Genomic DNA, 22813 nt, shown 5'->3' with positions numbered 1-22813 from the left:
GGTGAGGGGGTGGGGCGTGGGAGGGTGAGGGGGTGGGGCGTGGGAGGGTGAGGGGGTGGGGAGTGGGAGGGGGAGTGGGAGGGTGAGGGGGAGTGGGAGGGTGAGGGGGAGTGGGAGGGTGAGGGGGTGGGGAGTGGGAGGGTGAGGGGGTGGGGAGTGGGAGGGTGAGTGGGAGGGTGAGGGGGTGGTGAGTGGGAGGGTGAGGGGGTGGGGAGTGGGAGGGTGAGGGGGAGTGGGAGGGTGAGGGGGAGTGGGAGGGTGAGGGGGTGGGGAGTGGGAGGGTGAGGGGGTGGGGAGTGGGAGGGTGAGTGGGAGGGTGAGGGGGTGGTGAGTGGGAGGGTGAGGGGGTGGGGAGTGGGAGGGTGGGGAGTGGGAGGGTGAGGGGGTGGGAAGGGTGAGGGAGTGGGAGGGTGAGGGAGTGGGAGGGTGAGGGAGTGGGAGGGTGGGGAGGGGGTGGGGAGTGTGAGGGGGTGGGGAGTGGGAGGGAGTGGGAGGGTGAGGGGGTGGGGAGTGGGAGGGTGTGGGAGGGTGAGGGGGTGGGGAGTGGGAGGGTGTGGGAGGGTGAGGGGGTGGGGAGTGGGAGGGTGAGGGGGTGGGGAGTGGGAGGGGGTGGGGAGTGGGAGGGGGTGGGGAGTGGGAGGGGGTGGGGAGTGGGAGGGGGTGGGGAGTGGGAGGGTGGGGAGTGGGAGGGTGGGGAGTGGGAGGGTGAGGGGGTGGGGAGTGGGAGGGTGAGGGGGTGGGGAGTGGGAGGGTGAGGGGGTGGGGAGTGGGAGGGTGAGGGGGTGGGGAGTGGGAGGGTGAGGGGGTGGGGAGTGGGAGGGTGAGGGGGTGGGGAGTGGGAGGGTGAGGGGGTGGGGAGTGGGAGGGTGAGGGAGGGGGGTGGGGAGTGGGAGGGAGGGGGTGGGGAGGGTGAGGGGGTGGGGTGGGAGGGTGAGGGGGTGGGGATTGGGAGGGTGAGGGGGTGGGGAGTGGGAGGGTGAGGGGGTGGGGAGTGGGAGGGTGAGGGGGTGGGGAGTGGGAGGGTGAGGGGGTGGGGGAGTGGGAGGGTGAGGGGGTGGGGAGTGGGAGGGTGAGGGGGTTGGGAGGGTGAGGGCGTTGGGAGGGTGAGGGGGTGGGGAGTGGGAGGGTGAGGGGGTGGGGGTGGGAGGGGTGGGGAGTGGGAGGGTGAGGGGGTGGGAGGGTGAGGGGGTGGGGAGTGGGAGGGTGAGGGGGTGGGAGGGTGAGGGGGTGGGGAGTGGGAGGGTGAGGGAGTGGGAGGGTGAGGGGTGGGAGGGTGAGGGGGTGGGAGGGTGAGGGGGGTGGGGAGTGGGAGGGTGACGGGGTGGGAGTGGGAGGGTGAGGGGGTGGGAGGGTGAGGGGGTGGGGAGTGGGAGGGTGAGGGGGTGGGGGAGTGGGAGGGTGAGGGGGTGGGGAGTGGGAGGGTGAGGGGGTGGGGAGTGGGAGGGAGTGGGAGGGTGAGGGGGTGGGGCGTGGGAGGGGGTGGGGCGTTGAAGGGTGAGGGGGTGGGGCGTGGGAGGGTGGGGCGTGGGAGGGTGAGGGGGTGGGAGGGTGAGGGGGTGGGGGTGGGAGGGTGAGGGGGTGGGGCGTGGGAGGGTGAGGGGGTGGGGCGTGGAGGGTGAGGGGGTGGGGCGTGGGAGGGTGAGGGGGTGGGGCGTGGGAGGGTGAGGGGGTGGGGCGTGAGGGGGTGGGGCGTGAGGGGGTGGGGCGTGAGGGGGTGGGGCGTGGGAGGGTGAGGGGGTGGGGAGTGGGAGGGTGAGAGGGTGGGGAATGGGAGGGTGAGGGGGTGGGGAGTGGGAGGGTGAGGGGGTGGGGAGTGGGAGGGTGAGGGGGTGGGGAGTGGGAGGGGGTGGGGAGTGGGAGGGTGAGGGGGTGGGGAGAGGGATGGTGATGAGGTGGGGGATGGGATGATGAGGTGGGGGATGGGATGATGGGGTGGGTTGTGGCTAAGTGAGGGGGTGGTGGGTTGTGGCTAAGTGAGGGGGTGGCGTGTTGGAGCGGGGATGATGGGGAGGGGATGGTGAGAGGGAGGGGATGGCTTGTGAGGGGAGGGGATGGTGAGGGGGAGGGGATGGTGAGGGGGAGGTTGTGGGAGGGAGATGAAGAGGGAGGGGGATGGGCTGTGGGTAAGTGAGGGGGATGGGCTGTGGGTAAGTGAGGGGGATGGGCTGTGGGTAAGTGAGGGGGATGGGAAGGGAGGGGATAGTGAGGGGGATGGGAAGGGAGGGGATGGGGAGGGGGTGACGGAAGGGGGTGACGGAAGGGGGTGATGGGAGGGGAAGGGGATGACGGGAGGGGGAGGGGATGACGGGAGGGGGAGGGGATGACGGGAGGGGGTGATGGGAGGGGGAGGGGATGACGGGAGGGGGAGGGGATGACGGGAGGGGGAGGGGATGACGGGAGGGGGAGGGGATGACGGGAGGGGGAGGGGATGACGTGAGGGGGAGGGGATGACGGGAGGGGGTGACGGGTGGGGGTGATGGGAGGGTGAGGGGATGACGGGAGGGGGAGCGGGTGACGGGAGGGGGAGCGGGTGACGGGAGGGGGAGGGGGTGACGGGAGGGGGAGGGGATGACGGGAGGGAGAGGGGGTGACGGGAGGGGGAGGGGGTGACGGGAGGGGGAGGGGGTGACGGGAGGGGGAGGGGGTGACGGGAGGGGGAGGGGGTGACGGGAGGGGGAGGGGATGACGGGAAGGGGAGGGGATGACGGGAGGGGGAGGGGAGGGGATGACGGGAGGGGGAGGGGAGGGGATGACGGGAGGGGGAGGGGAGGGGATGACGGGAGGGGGAGGGAATGACGGGAGGGGGGGATGACAGGAGGGGGAGGGGGAGGGGGTGACGGGAGGGGGTGAGGGGAGGGGGAGGGGGTGAGGGGAGGGGGAGGGGGTGAGGGGAGGGGGAGGGGGTGACGGGAGGGGGAGGGGGTGACGGGAGGGGGAGATGGGAGGGGGAGGAGGTGACGGGAGGGGTGGGTTGTGGGGGTAGGGGGATGAGCTGTAGGTGGCGGAGGGGGTGGGTTTTGGGTAAGGGAGGAGGGGGTGATGGGTGTGGGCTGTGGGTAAGTAAGGGGATGGCGTGTTGGAGCGGGCATGATGGGGGAGGGGGAGGTTGTGGGGGAGATGGGAATGGGCTGTGGGTAAGTGAGGGGGATGGGAAGGGAGGGGGAGATGGGGGTAAGTGAGGGGGAGGGGGTGGGTTGTGGGTAAGTGAGGGTGAGGGGGTGGGTTGTGGGTGAGTGAGGGGGAGGGGGTGGGTTGTGGGTAAGGGGGGGGGGGGAGGGGGTGAGTTGTGGGTAAGGGGGGGAGGGGGTGATGGGGGGGGGTGTTGTGGGTAAGTGAGGGGGGGGTGGTCCGGGGGGAGGGTCGCTCCGAGCGGAAGCTCCGGCGCTGCCATGTTGTTTGGAGGCGGCTCCGGATGGCGGGGGCCCGGGCTCGGAGGTGAAACAAAAGCGGCTGCAGGAGCTCCCCCCGCGGCGCCGGCCCGGCCTGGCTCGGCCTAAACCCCGCCGCTCGGTGTGTCCCAGAGCCAGGCCCAGCGTGTGGCCTCAGCCCCGGGGGCTCGGCCGACAGCAGCCCGGGTGTGTGAGCTGAGGGGAGCCGGGGTGGGTGAGCGGTTTTCCCGGGCGGTGTGTGAGGGGGCAGGCGGGCGGGAGGGCTGCCATGGAAAGAGCTGGCGAGCAGGCCTGGAACAGCTACACCTACCAGGTGAGCCAGCACAGCGCCGACATGTTGAAGAAACTCAACGGGCAGAGGAAGAACGGCGGCCGCTTCTGCGATGTGGTGCTGCGGGTGGGCGACGAGAGCTTCCCGGCGCACAAGGCCGTGCTGGCCGCCTGCAGCGACTACTTCGAGTCGGTGTTCGGCTCGACCATGGACGAGGCAGCCGGCCGCGAGCTGGAGATGCACACCATCAGCGCCAAGGTCTTCAGGGACATCCTGGACTTCGCCTACACGTCCCGCATCGTGGTCAGGCTGGAGAGCTTCCCCGAGCTCATGACGGCCGCCAAGTTCCTCCTCATGAGGTCTGTCATCGAGATCTGCCAGGAGGTCATCAAGCAGTCCAATGTCCAGATCATGGTGCCCCCTGCCAGGGGGGACATGATGCTCTTCCGCCCTGCCAACGTGGACTTCGGCTTCACCCTGGACCTGGCCGCGGCCGCTGCTGCCAACTGTGCCAATGGCAACTTTGTGGGTGAGAATGGGCACTTGCCTGGCACCGCTGAGGTCAAGGTGGGCAGCCCCGGCGCCCCAGTGGCCACCCTGCCATCCCTACAAGGCTCCCTGCCTGCCATGGATGGCTTGGTGACTTCGCCCACAGCGCCGACCCTCGTGGCCGGTCAGTTCCAGGCCCCAGTGAACTCAGTGGGCATTGACCACGCCAAGGTGGTCAAGCGGGGGCGCGGGAGACCCCGGAAGTCGTCTTTGCTGGACCTGCCACTGCTGACGGCCCCACTGGCCATGAGGGACGAGGGTTTTTACCCCTGCAGTTTCTGTGGGAAAGTGTTCAAGAACGCTAACCGCCTGCTGCTTCACGAGGCTCAGCACACTGGACTGAACATGGAGTTGGGATCAGGGGAAAATCAAATCCCAGGACTTGGGGATGGTCTGCTGGCATCTTCGAGTGGCCTTGACCTTCCTCGTAAAAGAGGCAGAATGCGGAAAAATGTGGCCTGTGAGCTTTGTGGCAAAGCTTTCAGGGACGTTTACCACTTGAACCGTCACAAACTGTCACATTCAGGGGAAAAACCGTTTGAGTGTCCCATCTGCCACCAGCGATTTAAGCGGAAGGACCGGATGACTTACCACATTCGGTCTCACGATGGAGCGGTGGGCAAACCGTACATTTGCATCAGCTGCGGAAAGGGCTTTTCAAGGTGAGTGGAAAGGGTTAATTTATCTTTAAAACTTAATGCGCTGAATAAGGAGGAACTTGACCTGGTTCACACAGTAAGTACTATGCAAGTGATGGGTTCAAGCCAGATTGAAAATCTGAAAAGCAGTCGTATTTTGGTGAAATTATAATTTTTTTAAGAGTTTGAAATTTTCAAATTATTTTCATTTGAAATGTGTAAAGCATTCAGCAGTACAGTTATAGTTTCCTGGCCTTCAGACTTGAGAGTAAAGCACAACACTGGGTACAGATCTGATGGTGGGAACAGTTTCAGCAGGTTAATTAAGAAGCATGTTGTAACAGATCTTAACAGTGTTTCTCTTTCCTGCACCCCCCCCCCCTCCCCTTTATAATGTGTTGGCATTAATACACTGTAAACTGGGCAAAGGAATTATCAAAAAATTGGAAATTTAAGAGGAAGTTATGTAAACTCTCAGCAGGTTGGTCGGTATTTGAATTTGAAAATTTAGTTAAATCAAGTTTGAAAATTCCATTAAAAGACTGTTGGCATCCTATGTGACTGCCACTCAAAGCTTTCTTACTGAGGACAGTGTTCCTAAACAGTATTGTTGCTGTCAGGAAGTCTTCCCATACAGTTTACCATTTAAAAAATAACAGGTGTACTGTACTGTTTCAATTCTTAAACTTTGTGCTTCAGTGCTGTGCATGTAGGCAATTATGATTTTCAATTCTGGATTCTGTTTGGGATAAAAAAGGGGAAAATGTTCAAATAAAATTCAGTGATCATGTTGAAGCACTGTATTTAAACAGGGACAACACAGGGCCTGTTAGACAAAGAAACAGCGTGGAGTTAGAGCTCCTATTGTTTTCAAATGACAAAGTTTGAATCTCTGAACTTGAATTGGGGATTTCAGTAAAAGATGATAGATTTCATTTCTGAAAATCCATGCTCTTTATTTTTTTAGCATATATTTTAACAAAAAGAGCCCTGTTTTCGACCTCCTGTTTCCACCATTTTGTAAGCCCTTTGCTAACACTCACCTCCCCCCACCCCCCCACCAGCCCGCCCCCAAGTGTTATCCACAGAGCATTGGTAGGCACAATGCTTACAGGCTCTGTGATTCTCCATTAGCCACCAACAGACAGAAGGCATGTGTAAGCAGCACTATTTAACTCCTGAATTTTCTCTCTCTCTTTCTCACACCCTCTCTCTGCCTTTCAAGATTACTCGGCTGAGATTTTAGAAATACGCATTTTGCTAGCCTGCATGTTAATGCATCCTGTTACAGTGATACAGGATGTACTTTTTCTTTCTACTGACTTTTTATTACATTGTTTTTCTTTGCTGCACAAGGTTTTGGGGGAGTGAAGGAGGGTCAGGTGGGTGAGCAGTAAACTCTCAGGCTCAACTAATGGCACCATAAAACTAGCTGCTGGGCATGGGTGAAAGATTTTGGCCACTTAATTGTTGCTTTGTCTCTTCTTCCCACTTTGCTCCTCAGTATTCCCCGCAGTAAGGTAACTGAGACTGGCAGTTAGGATTTAAAGAGGCTAGGGAACCAACATGAAGCTATTCTGTCATTGGCATGGTACTCTGGAAGCAGTTCAGAGAAGGTTCACTAGGTTAATTTCTGTGATTAAGGGGTTGTCTTATGAGGAAAGATTGCGCAGGTTGGACCTCTGCTTTTTGGAGTTTAGAAGAGTGAGAGGTGACCTTATTGAAACATATAAGATTCTGAGAGGGTTTGACAGGCTAGATGCTGAGAGGATGTTTCCCCTTGTGGCCGATTCTAAACTAGGGGCACAGTTTAAAAATAAGGGGCCTCCCATTTAAGATGTAGATGAAGATGTAGTTCTTTAAGGGTGGTTAACATTTGGGGTTCTCTACCCCAGAGAGCTGAGGAGGCTGAGTGATTGAAAATACATATTTTATATCTATAAGGAGTGGATGGTTATAGGGGGCAGGCAGGAATGTGGAGTTATGATCACAACCTGATTAGCCATGATCTTATTGAATAAATCATAGAATCCCTACAGTACAGAAAGAGCCATTCAACACATCGAGCCTACACTGACGACAATCCAACCCTGGCGCTATCTCTGTAACCCCATGTATTTACCCTGCTAGTACCCCTGACACTAAGGGGCAATTGAGCATTGTCAATCAACCTAACCCACACATCTTTGGACTGTAGGAGAAAACCGGAGTACCCGAAGGAAACCCACGCAGACACGGAGAGAACTTGCAAACTCCACACAGACAGTCAACTGAGGCCGAAATTGAATCTGGGTTCCTGGCATTGCTAACCACTGTGCCACAGTGCCGCTGTGGCAGAGCAGGCTTGAGGGTCCGAATGGCCCACTTCTGCCCCTGTCTTATGTTCTTGGTACTTGTGTTGCACCACTATATTAACTTTACACCTTATGCTTGATGTGTAGCTTTTACTCATGTTTCAGATTGAATTTGTGTTGTCACTAGGATTCTATTAATAGTGTCCTGTGGAGTTGAAATATTCTTATTGTGGAAAAACAGCAGTCCAGGAATGGATTTTGAGTTAAATTTGTAGGTAATGGGTGAAAAATATGGCTGGTCTGATCTGATTATTGTGTTGCTTGTTGAGAGAACTTAATGTGTCAGAGTGCTGCTTACAAGTGTGTTTCTGGTCCTTCGAATAATTTCGGGATGAATTAAGATGCAAGCATCGCTGGCAGGCTGGTGTTTACTGCTCATCCCTAATTGCCCTTGAGAAGGTGATGGTGATTCCATGTACAGAACCCCTCTGTAGAAGGGTCATAGAATCCCTACAGTGCAAAAAGATGCTATTCAACCCATCAAGTTTGCACCGATTCACCGAAAGAACATCACATGGACTTGAAAATTTAACTATGTATCACCACAAATGCTGCTAGATCTGCTGAGTTTGTCCAACATTTTCTGTTTTTATTATTGATTTCAGTTATTCTGCTGTGGGCATTTACCCAGTGGAGGTTAGACACACTTGCACCCATCCCTCCCCATCAGGAAGATGGGGAGTTGGAGATAACTATATGAACAACAGTGGTTTATCAGGCTTCTTTCGAATAGTCTTTTGGTAGTACAGAACTTGAATATTGCTGATAAAGGAGACATGCTGCCAAATCTTTTCATCTTGCACTCATCAGAACAATTTCATAGTTTGGCCTCAGCTGGAGTATTGCATCCGGTTCTGGGCACCACACTTTAGGGATGATGTGAAGGCATTGTTGAGAGTGAAGAAAAGATTCAAGAGAATGGTTCCAAGGATGAGGAACTTCAGTTATGAACACAGGTTGGGAAAGTTAGGACTGTTTTCCTTGGACAAGAGGAGGCTTAGAGGAAATTTGATAGACATATTCAAAAGCATGAGGGATCTGGACATAGGGAGAAACTGTTCCCACTTGTGAAAGGATCAAGAATGAGAGGGCACAGATTTAAAGTATTTGGTAAAAGAAGTAAAAGTGACATGAGGAAACATTTTTCAAGCAGCGAGTGATTAATACCTGGAATGCCCTGCTTGAGAATGAGGTGGTACAGGAAATAGACAGTATCCTGACAAAAAACAATGTGCAGGGTTACTGGGAAAAGGGGAATGGCTCATTCAGAGAGCCAGTGCAGACATTAAAGGCTGAATGGTTTCCTGTGCTGTAACGATTGTGGAAGTAAGAATACCAATTGTAAAGGGAGTAACAATTTATATTGCAAGAAAAGAGAGTGCTGATTGTTTGGCAAGAGGACTCTGGTAGAGGTGTTGCCATGGGGAATGCACCATAGAACTGTTAACTGTCAAGCTTTTGTTAAATTCAATCCAAGCAGACCAACTCTGGTCAAGGAATTGTCATGGGGAATGAACCAGGGAATGGCTGACCCCCAAGCTTCGTTTAGTCAAAAAAGGGCACAAAGTGCGGACGTGCTCTTTCTCTCTACAAAAGACAGGAACCTGTGTAAATATATGTAGCTTCGAGCACGCATAAGTGAGCCTCACTACAAGCCCAACTGATAATCTTAAATTGGTTGTCAATGTAATTCTGAGCACAATCAGGATTTCTTAACAAGTGCTATCCAATCATGGAATCACGTCTAATATTGTACATTATATTCTGAGGTTTGCAAGCACAGGCTGGTTGGATATGGTCAGTACTTTGCCTGTTACAAGCAATCAAAGGGACATGCTGTTTTATACAATGTGCCACTTGTTGGAATGTGTGGCCTGCATATCTGGCATCAGACTGGCACTGAAATTCATCTAGCATATTATTAATTTGTGTGATAGGCAGAAAGTCTTTTTGGCTCAATGGCAGCATCCTGTTTGTGGAGAATATCACTCGTGTTGTTGCTGCATCGTCGAGTGTGAAACGGTTGGTTTCACCTGTTGCTCCAATTTTTATCCTTCTAGCGTAATCTGAGGTATAACTGGGAATTTTACAGGACCAAAGTTCGCCTTGAGCCCATTCATGAGTTTACGTGATGTACACTGGGCCATGATCTGTTCAGGGTAGCCATTATCCCACAGGAAGGCTTTGATGCGCCCTATTTTGGCATCGAGTTTGCAAGGTGAGCTAATCACTTGGGCCCTGTTTACACAGTTGCCGAAGAGGCCAATTTTATAGCGTGTGGAACTGCAGCGATCCCAACAAGCATATTATCCAGTGAAGGTGGTAGTTTTATGGTAGACAGTCGAGAATCCATTGGCATGCTTCCCAACTGGTACTTTAAGGAAAGGGAGCTCCATTTCAAAGGTGAATTTGAGCACAGGTTGGAGCCTGTTAAGATGTGCGAGGAAATCCTTACCGTGCAGTGGCAGATTCAGATACAACAAATGTATCATCTATGTATCGGAAACCGACAACAATGTTTGTGAGAACTGGGCCTAGGGGGGGTCTCCTGGCAGCACCATCTATTTGGGCATACCGGATACAATTAAAGCTGACAACTGCATGAGTTGCAGAGTTCATAAGTTCAATGACTACAGATTCAGACAATGGAGGTGCATCTAGATCACCAGGATATAGTGATGCAGTGCAAATATCTGACTTTCTTGCGCAATATTTGGTGAACAGGCTAGTAACATCAAACAAGCACATGGACACTGTACAACTATCAGTACACAGGTCCTGTATGGCCTTCTCAGAAATCCTTCACCATGTACGTGGAAAACCTGCTCAGAATTGGTTGCAGCAACTTGCCTAATCATTTGACCAATTCACGTTCTACAGAACTATTCATAGAGCGTAGAGTGCTTCTGTTTGTCTTGGGCAGCCCATATATGTGGACATAATGAAGACAGACAAATCGTATCAGTCCTAACAGTCCGTTACTCTTGCACAAGTCCAACAGGTGTTTTTGTAACTCACTTTTGAGTAGGCCTGTCCAGCCATGCTTAGCGGCAGGTCCAATGGATGTGCATTTGGACTAGTCAGGTCCAATGGATGTGCATTTGGACTAGTCATTAAGAATGGCGTGTGTTTTGTTGGTATAGTGATACTTGTTAAGGATGATTATTCCAGTCCCTTTGTTGAATTTACAGATATGTGTGTCTGGTTTGGCCTTGAGGCCTTGCGACATTACCGGACGTTTGCATTCCGTGTGGGAATCAGCCAAGTCACTCAGTCTCCCACAATATGCTTGCGGTAGACCAGCTATGTGTGCTTTCAAGGATTCAGTGTCTTCAGTGGACACTAGTTTGTGGCGGGATAGTTGGAAATAGAGGAGTTTGAATTTAGCAGATACCTCTTCCCATTTGATGTGGGACAAAGGCACACCAAAATTGAAAGCATTTGCAAGAACAGACTGCTCACTTTGAGAGAGTAGTATGTGTTCAGAGAGATTTACTGCATGTTTGGTGGTGTTAATTACATTGCCAAGCTGCTTCTGCTTAAGTGTGTTTATAGTGTGGATGTGTTTCAAACAGGTATTGCTTATAGTGCGGTCAGCTATTGAAGCAATATAGTAGCACAAACTGATGAAATAGAAAATGAAATAAATTTGTGCACCTAAGACCAAGGGCAGTGTCAAGCACAGCACATATGATTAACCTTATTGCCAATTTGTTCAGTCTCATTCTGCATTAAAGCTCGTTTGATCGGGGGACTGCGTCTCACAGCATTATCAATATGCTTGAAAATTAAAACTGGCACAAGTTTGTGTCTAACATACTGTCAGAAATACAATAGGTGGCTTGCCTGTTCCTAATTTACCTGTGAGTCAAACTGTGTTGTTGATATCTTGAATTTGGTCTTTGTTTTACCTTTATCTCAGGTATACAAATAAGTTGTTTGGGATTGTTGGTAGTATAGAAGTTGTGCTGCAAAGAGACGTACTACGAAGCTTTTCATCTTGCACGCGTCAAGACAGATTCGCAAGAATATTAATTATAAAGGGAACAACAGTTTGAATTTCTTTGCTGCTGTGATGCCAGTTATGTAGGTCGTATGTTTCAACAATTGGCAAATCATATTAAATAGCACATTCCTTCAGCTATTTGCAATAGGCAAAGTACAGATTGTATCCAACCAACCCTTGCATGCAAAACTCCGAATATAGTACGCAACATTAGATATTATTCCATTAGATATTGTTCCATGATTTGACAGCACTTGCTAAACAATCTTGATTGAGTTCAGAATTACACTGACAATCAATTTAAGATTATCTGTTGGGCTCACGATGTGGCCCATTTACTCTTGCTAGAAGCTACTTATATTCACACAAACAACCATGTCATTTGTAGACAGAAGGAGCATGTCCACACATTTCTCCTTTCTTGACTAATCAGAAGCTTGGGGGACAGCCATGACCAATCAGAGTCGACCTACCTGGTTTGAATTTAAACAAAAGCTTGGCAGTTAACTGTTCCTGGTGCATTCTCCACGGTAATGCCTCTACCAGAGTCCACCTGCCAACCAATGAACAGTTTCTCTTCTCATGCATATAAATTGTTGTTCCCTTTGCAATTGGTATTCTTGTGAACCTGTCCTGATGAGTGCAAGACAAAGCTTTGGCAACCGTCTTTTTTTTTAAGCAATACTCAAGTTTCTTTCACTTGCTATGAGAAAACTAGGATATCCCTGCCCCTGGATTGCATTCCCTGCCCTTTGCCTCAGAGTTGGAGATATAGCAGCTGCAGCACTGGATTGTAGCTTAATATCTCATAGCTGAACAGGCCAAGGAAGGAAGCACACATAACAGCAAATCTGTTGAGCCTCACAGTGATGTGGGTGTGGGGACCAGGGGCATGATGGCCTGTGAATGATCCAGGGTTGTTTTACGATTACCATTGCTTTATAGAGTGCTGGAAATCTCATTGGTTGAGTATTGCCAACTGCAGATGCCCTTGATGCATGCAATGCACCCTGCAGTTCACCCAGCGCTTAAACCTACAATGGGAAAGAAATATTGGGGCTAGAAGGTTTTGGTAATTCTAAATAAGTTTTCAATAAAGAGATGTCACAGGTAGAGTAACGAACTTCATAATGACCGTTTTCCCTTTCCCATATTAAAAACTAAGTTATGCAATACTAAATGTATGCTGTGTGGTTCAGACTCCTTGCAAAATAATGCCCTGCTAAGGTTAGTCAAATACGGTGATCTTTCAAGAACTACTCTAGATTAGGATTTAAAAATGCACATTGAAATATAGTTTATTCAGCTAGGGTCCTGAATGATTAATTTGTGCATTGATTGATTATGGGTGGAACACGCTTTATGATACCAGCTGGTCTCTTTGACTTTTATAATCAGTACTTGCCCTTGAACATTGCATCATTGGAGGTATAATGATCTGTGGCAATATGCTGAACCAAGGGCCTTTTAATTCGTTGTTCCATGGGTTTTAGGACAACTTAACCTAAATTCTAATTGAAAAGGAAGCTTTCTTTGAAATACTTTAATATTGTGTGGTTTCTCTCTTTCATTGTAACCTCTTAATGAACTTAAGAACTGACAGCCTAAACCGGGATGTTGGGTTTATGTCACACTATCAGTAACTCCCACAGCTTGCCTCCTGGACTTGCAGAATCTCACTGGCTGTCCTGTCTGGAGACAATACACATCTCTTTAACCTGTGCTTAATGCTCCCTCCACTCACATTGTCTGTATCTTTAAGACCTGGTTGGCTGTAGAGATTCGCATTCTAATCAGTATTCTGTAACTTGATTTTGTGTCTCTGTGCCCTGTTTGAGAGCAGATTTCCACTCCATCTGACGAAGGAGCAGCGCTCCGAAAGCTAATGGTATTTGCTACCAAATAAACCTGTTGGACTTTAACCTGGTGTTGTTAAAACTCTTCCTCAGTTTATGTACAGTGTTAGAGAAATTCCAAATAAACAAGGATTTAAGACATTGATAAAACTACCAGCTCTAAGTGAAATGACTCCAGATCAGACTTATAGACTAACAGGGAATACTGTCTGCATAAAGACACATATAATCACAGTAAGAGATTTGAACAAGTATTTCTGATTTTAACATGTATTTTTAAAGCAATCTGTGCACTTTAGCCAAAGGCAGGCTGCTCCAGAGCATGATGGGATGAAGACTGAGTGAGACGAACCACATTCTTTGGAACAATGAAACCACAGAATGTGTATATTTTTATCAGCATAAGTTACGGATGGTATGGGTTCCCGAAGCCATAGCATGAATAGAGCTGTTCAATTTGTACTGATAAGGCAGTGCTTCTCAGACATGGGAATATCTACTGTCTGACTTGATCATTGACGTAATTGAGAGTGGGTAAGAACAGCAGCTTTGAACTCTATAGCTAAGCGTCAGGGGTTGCTAAGCGATAGGGGGAAGAAGTATCCGGATTATACGAACCAATGAAATCCCATGATGTCAGAGGATAGAATGTAATTGGCTAAGGTATATGAGAACTGTTAACAATGATTGATTAATACTAATGATGACTGGTTAATAACTAACAGAAAGGCGGGAAAAGTGAACTTGAAAATGTATAATTGTCCTGTCTGATGTATTGTAACTTCAGAGTGGTATTGGAATGCTTAGGGTCTTCCCTTCAGAGAGGTGTTGGACTGCCCAGTGCTATCTCTCCCAACTTTCATTGGTCAAATGAAGATACATCTTTAAGCAGGATACTGACTTCGCGAGTCTTTGTATTAGCTGAAGCTTTGACAAATACTCAGTCTCTGAAAAAACCCCACAACTTACGGCCACTTATAGTTTACCATCAATCAATGCCAAACTTTGCCTTTTCTGCTGTCGACCAAGATTTTTTGCTCAGGGCGGCACAATGGTTAGTACTGCTGCCTCACAGTGCCAGGGACCCCGGGTTCGATTCCCAGCTTGGGTCACTGTCTGTGTGGAGTTTGCATGTTCTCCCCCCCTGTCTGCGTGCATTTCCTCCGGGTTCCTTCCACAATCCAGAGATGTGCAGGTTAGGTGAATTGGCCATGGTAAATGCGTGAGGTTATGGGCATAAGGCGGAAGGTTAGGCCAGGGTGGGATGCTCATTTGGAGAGTTGGTGCAGACTCGTTGGGCTGGATAGCCTCTTTGTGCATTTTAGGGATTCTGTGGAGAGCAGTGTAAGAGACTCCAGTTGGACAGTATAGTACAACAGTCTTTTATACCTCCATAGCTCTGCAAGATGTTAAAGGACTAAATCAACCAGAATGGACAATCAATGTCCTTTCATCTCCTTTCAGGGCATGTTGGAGGAAGAACTTCACCCCATACATTGGAGGCTAGATATCTGCTAAGTTGCAAAATGTTTTGCAATATATTGAGGCTTGGTTGCTGGGAAATGTTTTCTCTGATCAAAGTAACATATACTCTGGGATGTGCCATGTCGACCTTTGTAGAATCGGCTGAATCATTGCAATCTTACAACACAGAAGAAGGCCAGTTGGCTTGTTGTGCCTGTGTTGAAAGAACTGTTCAATTAGAAAGTGTAGATGTACGAAGGGTGTCCTTGACCATAGGTCACTGCAGGTGCAGCAAGCTATTAGGAAGGCTAATGGAATGTTAGCCTTTACCATAAGTGGATTTGAATACAAGAATAGTGAAGGCTTGCTTCAATTGTATCAAAACTTGGTTAGACCGCACCTGGAGTACTGTATGCAGGTTTTGTCCCCTTACCTTAGAAATGATATTATTGCCATAGAGAGAGTGCAGCGAAGGTTCACCAGACTTCTTCTGGGGATGGCGGGACTGTTACGAAGAGAGATTGGGCAAACTGGGCCTGGATTGTCTAGAGTTTCGAAGAATGGGAGGTAATCTCATTGAAAGTACAAAATACTTAACAGAATAGACAAGATAGATGCAGGTAAGATGTTTCCCTTGGTTGGGGAGTCTACAACCCAGGGACACAAATTCAAAATAAGGGGGAAGCCACTTGGGACCGAGATAAGGAGACATTTCTTTACACGCAGAGTTATGAATTTTTGAAATTCGCAACCATGGGGGCGGTGGAAGCTTGGTCATTCAGTATGGTTATGGTAGAGATTGATAGATTTCAGATTGACAACATAAAGGGTTATGGGGATAGAGTGGGTAAAAAGCACTGAAGTGTGTCCGATAAGCCATGATTGTATCAAATGGTGGCATAGGCTCCACGGGCTGAATGGCCTACTCCTGCTCCTATCACTAACAGTGGCGATGCAGATTAATAAGACCATTTTAAAGCTAAAAGCAAACTATGCACTGGGGTTAATTTCTAAAGGAATAGAATTCCAAAGCAGACAAGTTGTGCTAACTCTTGTCTAGATTATATTTGAAATGCTGTGCACCGCTCTGCTTTGGTTATAAAAGATACAGACGCCATGGAGAAGGTGCAAAACTGGGTTAATACCTAAACTGAATGATGAGCTCTCTTTAGAAAAGAGAAGATTTTGGGGTGGCCATATAAGGCCTTTAGGATTTGAAGGGTTTGATGGAGTAGACTTCAAGATGATGTTTCCATTTGTAGGGGAGGCCATAAATTCAGGAAAAACGTTTGAGTGGTTAGAATGGAACATGGTACCACAAGGTATAATCGAGATGAATAGCATATATGCATTTGTGAGGAAGCTGAGGGACAAAGGAATAGAAGGATGTGCTGACAGGGTGAGATGAAAAAGGAGAGGAGGGAGTTTGTGTGGAGCATAAACACTGGCATAGACCAGTTGAACCGAATGGACTGATTTGTTGCTGTTGGCTGAATGAATTTAATGTACTGTTACTTGTGTTCAGATACTTGATTTTTTTCAAACTGGGTTTAATGCTTATGGCATTTACAATTCTTTGTAGGACCTTTCTATCCTGCCATATACATTTTCAAGAGAACTGACTTATTTGTTGCCATTTACAGAGTTATTATTTAAAGAGGGGAGAGTAAAAGATCAAACTCAGTAGTTCACTGCTCTTCTAAGCGACGCCTTCAGTGATGATACTGGAACATTATTTGAATCACATCATTATCCAGTATTGAATATTGGAGCCATTACCAATTGTGCCATCACCACCTCCCACTACTACTTATTGTAGAATTGTATGTCTCTACAATGTGTATTGTAGAATGTGTATTGTAGAATGGCTCGAGTAGACATAGTCTCTGGTTGTCATTGTTAGGGACGCAAAGAGTATTGGTTGCACTGTGTTGAGAGAAGAGAGCAGCCAGTCTGGTCATCGTTTGCATTTGGGGTTATTTACTGATCTTTTGGGAAGGTAGAATCTTACAACACAGAAATTTGGCCCATTTTGCCTGTTCCTGTTCTTAATGCAGCTGGACTTAACATCTGCTTAGATATGAATTGTTACTTGAGGTTATGGTTCTTGTGAAAGCCTGGGACTGTCTGTTCCATATAGTAACTCTTTATGCATTGGTCATTTGTATAAGATGGCGCTTGTGCTTTGGGTTGTTCAGTTGTTTAGACACATTGCCTACCAAATCGAGCAGTGTGATCGATCATTTTAATAAGGTTAAATTGTAACGTTCACAATGTAAAAGCAATTGCATTAAGTAATATATTTAATAATGTGCTTATGTTCATAGAATCATAGAAGAGTTACTGTGAAAAAGGAGGCCATTCAGCCTGTCATACCCATGCTGACTCTCTAAGAGCAATTCAGTTAGTGGCACTCCCTCACCCCCATAGCCCTGCAAATCTTTCCTTTTCTGATAATTATCCAATCCCCTTTTGAAGCCATGACTGAGTCTGCCTCCACCACTAGCTCAATCCGGATCCCAGCCATTTGCTGTGATTTTTTAAAAAAAACGTTTTTCCTCATGCCACCATTGCTTCTTTTGCCAACTACCTTTTTAATCTGTTCGCTCTGGCTTTCAGTCTTTCCACCAACAGGAACAATTTCTCTCTATCTACTCTGTCCAGACCCCTCATGATTTTGAATAACCTCCATCAAATCTCCTCTCAACCTTCTTCAAGGAGTACCGTCCCATCTTCTCCAATCCATCTATGTAACTGAAATTCCTCATCTCTGGAACCATTCCTGTGAATCATTTCTGCACTCTCTCTAATGTCTTCAAATCCTTCCTAAAGTGTGGTCCCAGAACTAGATGTAATGTTCCAGTTGAACAGTGGCGGAGTGGTAATGTCGCTGGACTATAGTAATCCAGAGACCCAACTAATGCTCTGGCGTTATGGATTGAAATCCTGCCAGGGCAGCTGATGAGATTTGAATTCAGTTAATAAATCTGAAATATAAAGCCAGTTCAGTAATAGTGACCAAGAAACTAGCATTTATTGCTAGAAAACCCCACCTGATTCACTAATGTCCTTTAGGGAAGGAAATCTGCCATCCTTAAATGGTCTGGCCTACATGAGATTCCGGACCCACAATAACGTGGTTTACTCTTAACTGCCTTCTGAAATGGCCTCGCAAGCCACTCAGTTCAGGGGCAATTCAGAATGGGTAACAAATGCTGGCTTTGCCAACGACACCCAATTCTCATGAAAGAATGAAAAGAAATCATCACCCCATCAAGTGCATATCGACCCTCTCTTTAACCCAACAAAAAAAATTAAAGCAAGTAAAAATGCTCATCCTCTGATTGGGTTTGGATTCGAGGTCACTGCTGAGAATAGCAAATCACTAGACCACGAGGGGAAGTTAAAGCAGGAGACATAGTCGGGGAATGTTGTTTATCATCATGCAATTTTAAAATCCTTTTGGAATAATTCTAAGTTTCACTCAATGAAGGAACATAGTCATGGTGGAAAATCTTAGTAAGAAGTCTCACAACACCAGGTTAAAGTCCAACAGGTTTATTTGGCAGCACAAGCTTTCAGAGCGCTGCTCCTTCTTCAGGTGAGTGAGGACTCGTGTTCACAAACGGCATATACAGACACAAACTCAATTTACAAGATAATGGTTGGAATACGAGTCTTTACAGGTAATCAAGTCTTAAAGGTACAGACAATGTGAGTGCAGAAAGTGTTAAGCACAGGTTAAAGAGATGTGTATTGTCTCCAGCCAGGATAGTTAGTGAGATTTTGCAAACCCAGGCAAGTCGTGGGGGTTACAGATAGTGTGACATAAACCCAAGATCCCGGTTGAGGCCGTCCTCGTGTGCGGAACTTGACTATCAGTTTCTGCTCATCGATTCTGTGTTGTGTGTCGTGAAGGCTGCCTTGGGGAACACTTACCCGAAGATCAGAGGCTGAACTGCTGAAGTGTTCCCCAACTGGAAGGGAATACTCCTGCTTGGTGATTGTCGAGCGGTGTTCATTCATCCATTGTCGTAGCGCCTGCATGGTCTCCCCAATGTACCATGCCTCGGGACATCCTTTCCTGCAGCGTATCAGGTAGACGATGTTGGCCGAGTTGCAAGTGTATGTACCGTGTCCCTGGTGGATGGTGTTCTCATGTGAGATGATGGCAGCCGGCAGGTCTTGCAGAGATTGCTGTGGCAGGGTTGTGTGGTGTCGTGATCCTGAAGGCTGGGTAGTTTGCTGCGGACAATGGTCTGTTTGAGGTTGTGCAGTTGTTTGAAGGCAAGAAGTGGGGGTGTGGGGATGGCCTTCGCGAGATGTTCGTCTTCATCAATGACATGTTGAAGGCTCCGGAGAAGATGTCGTAGCTTCTCCGCTCTGGGGAAGTACTGAGTTTGTGTCTGTATATGCCCTGTTTGTGAACACAAGTCCTCACTCACCTGATGAAGAAGCAGCGCTTCGAAAGCTTGTGCTGCCAAATAAACCTGTTGGACTTTAACCTGGTGTTATGAGACTTCTTACTGTGCTTACCGCAGTCCAACGCCGGCATCTCCACATCATGGAAAATCTTAACGCATATATCTCCGGAACTGTCTCAAATAATGAAAGAACTTTGGAGGATGTCAAAACATTTTTCTTAAAACTGTTCTGATTTGATTTGCTGAAGCTTTAGCCAAAATCTAAATTTCCCATCCTGCAGAATACAATTTTCTACTTGCCAAAAAAAAGGTGCTCAACACCTGGGTACTTTTAGTTTGTACACAGTGTTTGTTGGTAATGGACCTGTGTTCCCTTGGGCATTGTTAAAAGATAGTGAAATTCGATGTTTCAGAAAGAAGATTGGCACTGTGTTGTGTGATTGGAAGAGTGATTGTCTCTACCCATTTGTTTGCTGTGTGGCAATTGCATGACAGATGGAAAAATCTGCACATGAAGTAGTTTCTCTGCAAGAATGGAAAGTTGGAGGGTGTTTCCTTGTGCCACTTTAGATCTGGGCAGCAGGAGTTTGGATGACATTGTGACTGACCAGGGAGTCAAAGGATAGGGGTAAGACAGGAAAGTAGAGATCACAATCAGGTCAGCCATGATCTTATCAAATGGCAGAGCAGACGCCAGTGGCCAAAGGGCCTAATTCCTCCTAATTCATCTGTTTGGATATCTTGACCTGCACCAAGTCCTGCTCACCAATCATCCCTGTGCTCACTGACCTACATTGACTTGTATTTAAATAATGCCTCAATTGTTAAATTTCTCATCTTTTGTTTTCAAATCTTCAGTGGAGGGATATCACCAAATGTGCCTTAATATAAAATTTTGCTTTGTGCTTCTGTGAAGTGCATTGAGCCATTTTACTGTTTTAAAGCTACTGTATAAATGCAAGTTATTGTTGTTGCTCACCTTTTGTTCAGCAGCCTGTTTAAGACCTGGGAATAGGTCACCTGTGCACCGTCCTGGACTAGATAACAGTGGCATTTGGTAAATTTTAACAAATGCATCTATACCTGTGGCAGGAGGATAATTTCCAAGCTGTGATTAACTCTCTGCAGACATTGAGACTGTGCACTCCTACTGCGCCTAACTGTACTGTTTAAAACTAGAACAGTATCCATCATGTTAGCATTCAAATTGAATAGCCCATTCATATCTAATAATTCTGTTGTCTTGAAAGTGGCTTTGAAGTTTGGTTTATTTGAATTCTCTGTGTGCAGGGAGTGCACTGTGGTGGTGATCAAATTCTGGAATGTTGATGCACTGAGCTGGGAGGAAATTCTTCAATGTTGGGGAGTATTTCACAGTAATGTGGGAGTGAATTCTAGAATCTAAGGAAACTAAATCATTTAGTTCAAGAATGTTTTAACTTTAAAATGAAAATTAATGTGCTCACCTAGGGGTTAGAATATAACTTGTTTTAATATATGAACATATAAAGAATTTGCATTTATCTAGTGCCTTTCATGACCTCAGGACATTGCAAAGTGCTTTTCAACTGTTGATTGACTTTTTAAAGTGAACTCATGAGTTGTAATCTAGCAGTTAATTTGAATAAAGCAAGATCCCACAAATAGCAACAAGGTAAATAAATTTTTGGTGTCACCTCTGAAGAAATCCCTGCACCTCTTCTCATAAACAGAAAGGGCCTTGCTTCAATATCTGGTTCAAAAGACAGCACTACTAAATAAAATAGTGTCAGAAGTATATATTTTGTGTTCTAAACCCTGGAGTGAGACTCAGATTTGCAGCTTGGTGATAGGTGGAATGAAGCAAACACAGTTTTTCCTGCTTCTGCTAACCCTGTCCATGGATCAACTGTTGTAAGGGTGCAAGATTAACCACGGGCTTATTTAATAGATTCAGGCTGCCACTGAGTGGGCAGGTGCAGCCACTGTAGTTGCTGAAGAGCGGTCTGGAGAATTAACAATGGCTGATTTATTCTCTTTCCTCACCCGCCCACCATTTGCTTACACATTATGCAATCCCAAAGTTGTATAAGTCACTAAATAGAGCTGTTAAACTATTGAATTTGAGATTGACATTTCTTTTTAGCATCAGTAGGGCCCTGAACCCATTTGGAATGTCCAGCTTTCTTGGTGCTTACATTTCACCACCTCTTGAAGCTCATCTTGTGCTTTATAACTCCAAAATTCTTGTGTGTATGAGAAAAGAAGCTCAGGGAAGGCATTGTCAAACACTAGGGCAGCACGTAAGCTCTTACATTACAATAGCTGTACGCTATATTTATGTAGGAAAAAGTTATTTTTATTACATTTATACATTTGTCAAAATATTAGCACTAGAATCCAGTGCTGCATGCTAGGGCAGCAGTTGCTATGGAAACTAAATCTATTTTGGTTGAGGGCATTTTGACGTGGGACAGTGATTCCTCATTGGTTAGAAACTTGGTGATGCTTTGTTTAAACAACCATAACTGAGCAAATTGTAGGGCAATGATTTTGGGTTCATACCTATGGGAATAAGTTTGGAGTTTCAAGAGACACTCAATTACAAGATCCACACGCATGCAGACAATACTCAGCTGTATCTTATAACCATCTCTCTTGATCCATTCAATGTTTCTGATTTATCATATTACTTTCCAATTTCCAGTATTGGATGAGCAAAACTTTTCAACAGCTAGATATCGGGAAGACTGCAGCCATTGTCTTTTTTGTCCCTGCAGCAAACTCTGTTCCTCGACCACTGCTTCTAAGCTAGGCAACTGCCTGGCACTTAGCCAGATTGGTTAGCAGCTTTGGTCTTGAATTTGATTCCAAGATAAGCGTCCACACATACCTGCCCCATTACCAAGACTACCTACTTCCACCCAATTTCAGCCCAGCCGTAGCTCATCTGATGTTGATGGGGAAGGGGTTAGGTTGACCCTCTAATCCATGCCTTTGTTACCACGAGACCTACCTATTCCTGCACCCTCTTTGCTGGCCTCTTACCTCCCATCCTACGCAATTTTGTACACACCCAATACTCAGCTGTCCATATTTTAACCCATTCACTCATTATCCCAGTGATAAGTGACTTGCACTGGGTTCTGGTTTGACAACACCTCAATTTTAAAGATCTCCTTGTTTACAAGTCCTCCATAGCCTCAGTGCTTCCTATCCCAGTTACTTCCTTCAGCCCCACAGCCCACCAAGATCTCTGTGCTCCTCCGATTCTGACCCCTTGTGCATCCGTGATTTTAATTGCTGAACCATTAGCCATATGCTTTCATCTGCCTTGGTCCTGACCTTTGGAATTCTCTCTCAAACCTCTCCGTGCCTCCTCAAGGAAACTTTTAAAATCAAGGTTTTGGTCATGTGTTCTGATATCCATCCTGTGGCTGATCCAATTTGTTTTATTGAAAATGCTCTCATTAAGCACCTTGTGATGTTTTGCTGCATTAAAGGCACGATATAAATGCAAGTTGTTGTTGCTGGGATAGTTTAGATCAGGATAACGTTCTGGATTTAACTTTTCCATACTGTTTATGCTCTGTACCTCACTGTAAAGTATGATGCAGTTTTTATGTTCTCTGAATATAGTTTGTTGTCGAGAACCTTTTTAAGGTCATCTTTCAATTGTTTCCTTGCAAATGGCGGCCAAATTTGCCTACACAACAATTTGTAACTTGAGTGTTGCGGTGCTGAATGCAATGAAGTTTGATATGAATGTATTTGTTAAAACAAAAGTATCCATGTTGACAATTGGTGTTGCTGGTTAACTTCCTGTCATGCCAAACACCACTTTCCTTATTGTATGGCCTGCTGGCATTATGAAGCTGTTATC

General features: G+C 47.5%; 1 protein-coding gene across 2 annotated transcripts in view; it reads left to right on the top strand.

Annotated features, from left to right (window-relative positions):
- Positions 1 to 3418: 3418 nt before the first annotated feature.
- The window catches only part of patz1 (POZ/BTB and AT hook containing zinc finger 1), a 50334-nt gene continuing 30939 nt past the window's right edge, over positions 3419 to 22813 (top strand). The window contains exon 1 of one of the 2 annotated variants that reach the window (XM_078226812.1): positions 3419 to 4871. In XM_078226812.1, coding sequence (XP_078082938.1) covers positions 3658 to 4871 — 1214 coding nt within the window. In that variant the 5' untranslated portion in view covers positions 3419 to 3657. The remainder of the gene's footprint in view (positions 4872 to 22813) is intronic. The other variant, XM_078226813.1, reaches the window with a different exon arrangement.

The sequence above is a fragment of the Mustelus asterias genome, chromosome 13 (assembly GCF_964213995.1).
Source record: "Mustelus asterias chromosome 13, sMusAst1.hap1.1, whole genome shotgun sequence".
Lineage (NCBI taxonomy): Eukaryota > Metazoa > Chordata > Chondrichthyes > Carcharhiniformes > Triakidae > Mustelus > Mustelus asterias.
This window is presented reverse-complemented; position numbering and strand designations above follow the sequence as displayed.